The sequence below is a fragment of the Zootoca vivipara genome, chromosome 2 (assembly GCF_965207765.1).
Source record: "Zootoca vivipara chromosome 2, rZooViv2.hap1.1, whole genome shotgun sequence".
NCBI classification, from domain to species: Eukaryota; Metazoa; Chordata; class Lepidosauria; order Squamata; family Lacertidae; genus Zootoca; species Zootoca vivipara.
The window spans coordinates 107,339,361-107,348,938 of record NC_142584.1 but is presented as its reverse complement, the minus strand read 5'-3'; the positions used below and the strand labels follow the sequence as shown (position 1 = coordinate 107,348,938).

Here is a 9,578-nt window from a genome sequence, read left to right as displayed (position 1 = left end):
TACCTTCTTTAAGGTTGGTAACTGGAAAAGTCTGTACTTTCTGGCTAAATGTAACACCAAGTGTTACGAATCAGAGGTTCTTTTGATCTGTTTTTAGCTGGTTCTTTAGGAGAAAGGAACACAAGTAGACCCAGAGAGTTGCAACTCAGCAAAACATTTTTTATTGTATACATTAAAATGGCAGTCCCTAATACACACATACACACATTCTCAATCATACTCACCAATACCGCTACACCAAAGAGTGGGTGGTGCTGTGGTCTAACCCACGGAGCCTCTTGGGTTTGCTGATTGGAAGGTCGGCGGTTCAAATTCCCGTGACAGGGTGAGCTCCCGTTGCTCGGTCCCAGCTCCTGCCAACGTAGCAATTCTAAAGCATGCCAGTGCAAGTAGATAAATAGGTACCGCTGTGGCGGGAAGGTAAATGATGTTTCCATGTGCTGTGGTTTCCGTCACAGTGTCCCATTGCACCTGAAGCAGTTTAGTCATGCTGGCCACATGACCTGGAAAGCTGCCTGTGGACAAATGCTGGCTCCCTCGGCCTGAAAGCGAGATGAGCGTCACACCCCACAGTCGCCTTAGACTGGACTTAACCTCAAGATGATGATGGTTCCCTCCCCTTACACTTATAAAACAGAATAGGTGTGCTGAGATCAAAAGCCTGGTTCTGTCCACTTTGAAAATATAACCAGAATTCTCCTGGGAATATTGAAAGGGCACTCTTGGGGGAAGAGATGGTCATCCTATAGTAACATGTTGAGTAAAATATGGATTCATTTCTGAAATTTGGCTGATCTCTACATTTGACCAAACTCTAATCTTTTCTTTTCCCCATTAGGTGCACCTTAGAATTCAAATCAGGCCTTAGGACAATGATGTAGCATTTGGGAAAGAAAATACAGCCCAGTAACCCAGCACTGGAAGTCAAAATGGAGAAGATCTGCACAGCCACCATGTATTTCCCCTTGGTGCTCAAGTAAGTTGGCACAAAGGAGACCCAAACACTGCAAAACACCAGCATGCTGAAGGTGATAAACCTGGCTTCGTTGAAACCCCCGGGGAGCTTTCTGGCGAGGAATGCAACCGTAAAAGAGATGGCAGCCAGAAGGCCCATGTAGCCAAGGGCAGAATAAAACATAGCAATGGACCCTTCATTACACTGCAGAATTGTCTGTCTGACCTGGGAATCCATGTCCAGTTCTGGGAATGGGGGATACATTCCGATCCAGGCAAGGCAGATGCCAAACTGAATGGCAGAGCAGAAAAGGACAATGGCATTTGCCAAACTTTTCCCCACCCATTTCCTGATGCTGTTCCCAGGTTTTGCGGCCAAGAATGCAAGCACCACAGTAGTTGTTTTTGCCAGCACAGAAGAGATGCCAATTGAGAAGATGATGCTGAAGGCAGTTTGGCGGAGAAGGCAGGTGACCTTTTGAGGCTGGCCAATGAATAGAAAGGAGGACAAAAAGGAAAGCAAGAGAGAAACGAGGAGGATATAAGTCAGGTTTCGGTTGTTGGCTTTAACTAATGGAGTGTCTTGGTATTTAATGAAGATTCCCAAAATAGTACTTGTGGTTAGGCACAAAAATAGGGCAAAGAAAACCAAGGTGACACCCAGGGATTCTTCATAGGAAAGGAAGACTATAGTCTTGGGGATACATTGATCCCTCTCATTGTTTGAGTATTGATCTTCTGGACACTGGTGGCAATGGTCTGCATCTGATAAAGAAAGAGAAGTTTGGATTTGATATCCCACTTTATCACTACCCAAAGGAGTCTCAAAGCAGCTAACATTCTCCTTTCCCTTCCTCCCCCACAACAAACACTCTGTGAGGTGAGTGAGGCTGAGAGACTTCAGAGAAGTGTGACTAGCCCAAGGTCACCCAGCAGCTGCATGTGGAGGAGCAGAAATGAAATGATTTCAGTACATCAAATTCCAAAGTGTTCCAGAAATTTCATACCAAAATGTGATTTTTCTCCCCCTCCCCCGTCATTATATTTTTACTCAGCGTTCTCCCTTTTAATGCAGTTCTTAAGCAACATCTCAAACAAGCATGCAATAAGCCTGTTGGAGTCTGCCAAATCTTGGCAATCAGATGCAAAGCTGAAGTCCTGGAGAAATACCGGGAGTTACTCATCAGATAATGGGTTGATTTTGAGCTTCATATGACCATGATTAGTCCTTGGGGTTAGCTAGTTCAGTTCAACAAAGCTCAAAAATCTCTGAATGACACCTGAAAGTAGTTCCCATAATTGCCATGGGGAAAAGTGAATAAAGTCCATTTGTAGGTAAAACTTTGAATGTTTTCTAATTCATACTCAGATTCATCCCTCCATCCCACCAAAAGCCTCAAAGTGTTAAGCCTTATAAAAAAAAAAAGTAAGTCAATTAGTCATGTAAAAAGAAAGTTGGAAAGCAAAAATTGGAGGCAATATTCTATGGCTTATTGGGCAGATAAGGAGGTGTGCTCCTTATTAGTCATTTAATCACCGCAGTGGAAGAGGTTATAGTTGGAGCCTGCTTGGAGCTGTGCACTCAAGCAGTGTGTTGGCCTAATTGTTTCACTGAAATAGATTAACAAGAACAAAAAATAATAATTTTAAAATGTTGTGAATAATCTGCATCTTAATTTTGGAAAGTGCCACACACTTCCTTTGCAAAATTTCACCTCCAACCTAGAATGCCTCCTTTCATCCTGACCCTCCTTCTCAGTCTCCTAGGACCTGTTGTTTCTTCAGTACCATTTACCTGTGTTAGTAGAAATGGTTCCTTCCACGCAAGGGTCACAACTATAGCAGCAAATTGGCTGTCCTTCTGGCACCACCTTGTTGCATCCAGGTTGGCAACTTTCTGTACAGCTAGAGTGAGGTCTTGTCTAAAAAGGCATCAAGAAAACAAACAGTGTTTGGTGAGTTTCTGTTTTGTCTGTAGGTACCAAACCCTTTTATGGTGATGTGTCCATGCTTTGCAGAATGGTATATATGGCTATACTAAGTATTTCTTTATTGCTATCTCCAAATGAAAAGTTCAGTCTAAGGCGAACTTTTTATTCATCATTTATACATTATCTAAGTAGGATTTTGCAGGGATCCAGCATTGTAATCTCCAAATAACCAAGGAGAGGTTGAGTTTGAGGCAAATATTAGCTATTTTGTCCAGAATTTATTTGAACTGGAGACCTCTAGACTCACAGTTCACATTCCTAGCTACTGCTGCATTAATATGAAGAAGGAGAAGGAGAAGGAGAAGAAAGGTTTGGATTTGATATCCCGCTTTATCACTACCTGAAGGAGTCTCAAAGCGGCTAACATTCTCCTTTCCCTTCCTCTCCCACAACAAACACTCTGTGAGGTGAGTGGGGCTGAGATTACAAGTCCACCGCTCTTAACCACTACACCACACTGATTAAAACCACCAGGTACATCCTCCACCTGATTAAACCAACTGGGCCACACGGTGGATTCCTCATGAATGGTAAGTTTTAGACCAAATGATGCTTGGGTTTCCAGTTTACCAACTTTCACTCTTGCAGCTGATTTGTTAGGAAATGTGACCAAATTCACAACATCATAGTCAGCCACTAATTCCCCGTCCTCATCGAAATGCACTTCATCCATGGTAGTACTGTTGAAGTGGAGACTTCTCAGAAAAGGGTGGAGCTGGGTGTGGGAGAGAGAGAATGTCAACATTTGCAAGATGGGCTGATTAGATTCATCCTTTCTTCCATCTGAGTCTTCATCCCCCAACCCTCTTTTTTTTGGCGGACACTGTTGGATAAATTTAAAAGCAGGTTCCTAGACTGGAGGTATCTCTCCCAGAAACCCCAAAAGAAAAGGATGTAAACTCCAAGTAGTGGGGGGGGGAGAGGCCTTTATTTATATGCTTATTTTCACTACATGATCTTTGCATGATCATCTTCCAAAGCAGCTACTCTATTCCAAACTTAAAAATGGAAAGTGTCATGCTGGTGGTCAACAAAAGAGGTTTAAAGACTGTCTCAAGGCAAATCTTTAAAAATGTAGTATAAACACCGACAACTGGGAAACACTGGCCTGCGAACGCTCCGATTGGAGAACAGCCTTTACCAAAGATGTCATGGGCTTTGAAACAAAATTTAAAAAAATTCTTCCAGTAGCACCTTAGAGACCACCTACTATGAGCTTTGAAGAAATTCGAACTCAGGACACAAGGGAGAAATGTGCTAAGAGGAAGGCACGCTTGGCAAACCCTCACCATAATCATCTCCCACCTGGAAGCCTATGTCCCCACTGTGGAAGGATGTGTGGATCCAGAATTGGCCTCCACAGTCACTTACGGACTCATTGTTAAAACCGTGTTTATGGAAGACAGTCTTACTTGGCTACAAGTGATCGCCAAAGAGAAAGAGGAAGACATTCTATACTTGTATTTTGCTTTTCTACCCAGGAGCCCAGGGCTGTGAACAATCCCCTACCCCCCCTTTTTAAATCTTTGCAACAACCCCATGATATAGATTAAACTGAGATAATATATGTGCATAAGCAGGATTTATGGCCAAAAAACTGTGCAGGAGTGTGGGAAGGCGAGCAATTGCAATTTCAATGGATTTCCTCCTCCCTCACCTGCCATGCTTCTGTGTTCAGAAAGTCCAGCCTGCCTTTCTCTGTAGTTCTCATGTGGCTGGACACAGATATGATCAGAGCATGGAAGGCATGTGCTGCAACATAGGCAGCACTGTAAACATTGCAACTCTCCACAGACATGCCTTTCCCAACCCAATCTGCAGGGAGACCTTCCAATTTCTCCCTCCCCATGCATCTTCTCCAGGTTTTCCTTGACCACCTGTGCTTGGGATGAGAGCAATCAAAGTTTTCTGACCAAATCTGATTGAAGGAATCTTCATCTTGAGTCAAAAAAAGGTCCTGGGATTTCGACCTTCTGTTTGTTTGGGCGCTGAAAAACAATGCACCATGGAAGAATACGATGTCCCAGTACTCAAAAGATGTGCTTAAGGTGAAGCCCCACAGAGCTGTAGAGATCCAAACTTTCCCTACCGGGGCACTGATTTCTAGTTCGATTCTGTACAGCACATGTGGCAACAGAAGCATTGAATCAGAATCCCCATAATAAAGGATCACGTTGGCTCTCCTCTGAATAAGATGTGCTAAAAACCTTAAAAGTATTTGTTTGGGAACATTGAGGTCAATAGAAAATGGTGGGATTGCATACGTGAAGGCTAAACAAATGCCACTCCCAAAGACCATCGCCTTCATGGTTCTCGTGAAAAGATCTCCACCATCATTGTCTGGAGCAATGAGACCGACCCACGTCCACCTGAAATGCAGCAGCAACTTAATGATGCCCATGTACTGTGGAGCTTCCTTGGGGCTCATCCAGTAGGAAGAGGGGAACTGAGTTTTATCACTCATAGTATGGATTACAAAGCCGTAAGTGAACTGGTATGGAGGAAAGGAATCGATGCTTAGTTTGGAAATAATGCTCAGACGTTGCTTGTCTGAAATGTTTCCCACTTAACCGAGCAGCCTAGCTATTTCTGCCTGAATAAGAGAAAACACCTTAAAGCCAACCCACAAGATGGTACTTGCACCCCACATTGCTAAGCAAAATAGACAAAAATATTTCTCCACAATGTTGGAGAAATTGTGGGAACGAAGGAACATTTATACACATGTGGTGGCCCATTGATTAAAAACTTCTGGCCAAAAATATTTCAGGAAATAGAACAAATTACATCTCAATTGTTCAATTTGGATCCCAAAATAGCACTGCTTTCCATATTTGCAGATGAAGCACAAAGTCTTAGAGACAAGAACTTAGAATCGTAGAATCATAGAGTTGGAAGAGACCACAAGGGCCATCCAGTCCAACCCCCTGCCAAGCAGGAAACTTAATTGTGCATCTTATAACTGTAGCACGTCTTGCTGTTGCTAAACACTGGAGGACATTAAACGTGAACCTATATGAAGTTTGGTATGCTTATGTCTGGGAATTAATTTTGATGGAAAAGTTAATGTGAGAAACTACATAACTTTTACAAAACATGGTCCTCCTTTATTACATATGCATCAAAGAAAGAACATGCATTTAAACCACCTAAGACACATGGGAGCGTGTGGAATGATATTTTTTAAACCAGCAACTGTAGAAATATATATTTTTAGTTGATTATATTACTACTGTAATTACCTGGACATAGTTGGGGCTGTTTTTTGGGGGGGGTAGGGGGAAACTGTATTTGTTTGCTTGTATTTGTATTTATTGTATGTTGTTCTTATACTCAACAAATTAAATGGTTTTTTTAAAAAACACAACTCCACAGCGCCATCTGGTGTCACAGTGTTATAATGCATATACAACGCATATTGAAATGCTTTTTCTTCACCAATCTAGCTGAGTCCCACAACTGCTGCTCTGAAAAAGACAGCGCTGCATTTTGGAAGGTTCACCCTCCAGTACATCACTGTTCCTTACCCTTCTCCTCCAAACCTTATTGGGCCTCAGAAAACAGCAACAATAATGAGAAGCTTTTTCTGGTGGGATTTTAAAAATTTATTCTATACAGGTTTCATCTTCCTGCTTGCGGTGCAGAGTTGCAGAAGGCAAGCGGTGTGAGGTCACAAGTTTATCCCAACTTCCCTGAGGCAGACATCAGCCCCAAACTCCTGAGCTGAGGAAAGGGTTCCTCATTCTTCAATCCCCATTACCCCACTTTCCATCACAAGAGTTAAGGAGTTTGGTCTGGGATTTGTTCTGCCCAGCCCACGTTGTTCTCCCTACCTGAGGGACCTCGTAAACGTTTAGCATGGTTGCCATCTGAAAAAAGGTTTCAAAGTCCCCTCCTTGAATAACAGCCAGGAGCTTCCCTTGCCTTCCACACCTGAAATTTGGGACCATCCAATGTCTAGTAGACAACAGGTCTATGGTGGCTTCAGAGGCTGTCCTGGCACTGAAACAATTTTCATAGATCCTGTAGCCAAGTGTGATGTTAGGTAAGAGCTTGGGATTCTCATTAATCTCGTTAATGGCAAACAAGATGGCCAGGATGTGTTGATAATTCCTTTCCAGTATCCTGGAATGAAAAGCAAATTGAACATCTACCACCTGAAATACTATGTTCAAATCCTACTTTTTCCACTTAAGGTGCCAGTGACATTTAGATTTGAGCGGTTTGTCTACTTGGGGGGGAGGAGATCTCTACCTCCAACATTCTGTCCGAATACCGAGGTCCAGCTCCAAGGCCTTCTGGCGGTTCCTTCACTGCGAGAAGTGAGGTTACAGGGAACCAGGCAGAGGGCCTTCTCTGTGGTGGTGCCTGTCTTCTAAGAAGATAAGAAGGGTCATGTTGAATAAGAGCAAAGGTCTGTCAAGTAGATGTCTAATAGGAAGAAGGCATAAAAGCCGTGGCTTGGCTAGGACTCAATGCCCTTTGGCTCATCCCAGCATAGAGCAGTCGCCTTCAGTGGCCGCAGAACCATAATTTACTTATTTCCCCCTTTCCCACCTTGTCCCTCTTTTCCTTTGATATTGTGTTATTTTAAATACAGTAACTGTAAACAACCTTGGATGTGTTTGGAAGAAAAGTGGCCTGTAACTGTAGCAATCAAAAAAGGAATGATATACTATAGAGAATTAATTTGCATTTTCTGCAAGATTGCTGTGAAATCTACTCATAATGCATTCAAAACAACAAAACAGTTTGCTTACGTATCAATAGTTTGTTTCAGTAGTTCACTTACAGTATGAATTAGGTTAATAGACTGGCAACAATTCATATACCGTGTTTCTCCAAAAATAAGACACCGTCTTATATTTATTTTTCCTAAAAACAACAACACTATGGCTTATTTTCAGGGGGTGTCTTATCATTTTCCTCCTCCTCCTGCCGCGGCCGGCATTGCTGCTGTGCCTATCACTATGTATTATTTTCGGGGTATGGCTTATATTCCTTGAATGCTTAAAAATCCTGCTGTGGCTTATTTTATGGGTATGTCTTAAAATATGAGAAACAGGGTACATTTAATTTAACTATTTCAGAACTTAGCATATTTCTTCTCTCTTCCCCTGATGGTACTACAAGAAAAGTTGTAAGAAGTTTTTTTTAATAAAAAAATTTCTAGGAGTTGATGTTCATTTTCATTTATCCAAACTTTTTCAGGTTTCAAATATTTAAAATGTCGGTGGATTAGTTACTTTTGGGGAGACAGCAGAGTCCTACAGACATGCACATTCCTCTCTTTGAAGAGCAAAAGAATTGCTCTGCTGAAGCAGACAAAATATCCTTTCCCCGCCCGCCCCCCAAGAAAAAGCCAAGAAGTTAATGAATATTATGGGAGTCAAAGTGCATTTGAATTTTTCCTGGTGATTCAGGTTGCTATTGTTAAAACTGTTCACGTGAAATTCTAGGAACCAGATCCTGCTACCTTTTATAACACCATGTAAAATGATCCTGGAGGATAAGGAGAAATCTTGTTCTATAATTTAAAGGGTAGTCCCACTTGTAACTTTTTTTTCTAGGTTCTAGTTACAGGTAGGTAGCCGTGTTGGTCTGAGTCGAAGCAAAATAAAAAAATTCCTTCAGTAGCACCTTAAAGACCAACTAAGTTTATATTTTGGTATGAGCTTTCGTGTGCATGCACACGAAAGCTCATACCAAAATATAAACTTAGTTGGTCTTTAAGGTGCTACTGAAGGAATTTTTTTATTTTTATTTTCTAGGGATGAGGAGGAACCATTAAGGAGCACTTGTTGGGTTTCGGTCAGTCAACCAGCTTCAAATCCACCTAACAGTAACCTCATTCAACCCACATTTTACCTGCTTCCTTGCAAGAATATCATAACTTGAGGGACTGTGTCCAAAGCCTTACTGAAATCAAATAAGGAGCTAAAGATTCTGCTGCTCACTCAGAGCATAGGCTGCAGCAGGGAAGATCAAAATTGACAGAGGACAACCAATAATAGCAAATAGCACTTACGGTTGGAAGTCATGAGCAGGGTCAGACTTGAAAGTGTGTGTTGGATACACTGCCGTTCTCACGGGTATAACTCCAGCAATGAGGTAATCTCCTGGACTGTAATAATTATTTGGAGGTGTCTGTAGGTTTGAGAGATCTATCTCTATATTCATCACTACCCCAAAGAGCAAATGAAGCAATATTAGCAGTAGGATCATTTTAGGCACAATGAAGCAAGTGCTGACTTTATTCAATTGGCTTTAGAATATACCCAGTCAGTGGACTGACAGAGGTATGTGACAGGAAAGAAATGAGACCCCTTTGACTGAGTTCACAGATTAAGAGCGTGGCTTCAGTGCTAATGGAGATACACTCAAGCCTTTAACTGACAGACCAGCTCTGATTGCCTAACACTCAACTCTCGTTCTTATTAGCTCTCTTCAAATTTTGTGCAATAAATTGCTGGGTTCTGATTATTACTATTATTATTACTGGTCTCAAAAGTGACATCCAGGGGTGGCGGGAGTCTTATGGGACTTTGGCCAGAGGAACACTTATCAATCACATTGATTTTGATAATTGCAGCGGACATAAAACCATCTCTTTGTTCATTCTCTTTGCAGCAC

The 9,578-nt window shown here is 42.0% G+C and overlaps 1 protein-coding gene across 1 annotated transcript; it reads right to left on the bottom strand.

The window, feature by feature from the left end:
- Nucleotides 1-814: 814 nt before the first annotated feature.
- LOC148687035 (vomeronasal type-2 receptor 26-like) lies at nt 815-9,170 on the bottom strand. The gene is made up of 6 exons (XM_088662471.1): nt 8,974-9,170; nt 6,779-7,070; nt 4,603-5,436; nt 3,433-3,660; nt 2,750-2,876; nt 815-1,719 (listed from the first exon to the last, which is right to left on the bottom strand). The coding sequence occupies exons 1-6, from the start codon at nt 9,168-9,170 to the stop codon at nt 815-817; spliced, it is 2,583 nt and encodes an 860-aa protein (XP_088518597.1).
- Nucleotides 9,171-9,578: the final 408 nt, after the last annotated feature.

What these genes read in the sequence shown, in the direction of transcription:
- LOC148687035 (XM_088662471.1), bottom strand. Translation starts at nt 9,170, where the DNA reads ATGATCCTACTGCTAATATTGCTTCATTTGCTCTTTGGGGTAGTGATG. An exon ending in TGAACACAGAAGCATGGCAG is followed by an intron (nt 3,661 to 4,602) that starts GTGAGGGAGGAG and finishes TCCCACACCCAG; the next exon opens with CTCCACCCTTTTCTGAGAAG. An exon ending in GGCCCAGTTGGTTTAATCAG is followed by an intron (nt 2,877 to 3,432) that starts GTGGAGGATGTA and finishes ATGCCTTTTTAG; the next exon opens with ACAAGACCTCACTCTAGCTG.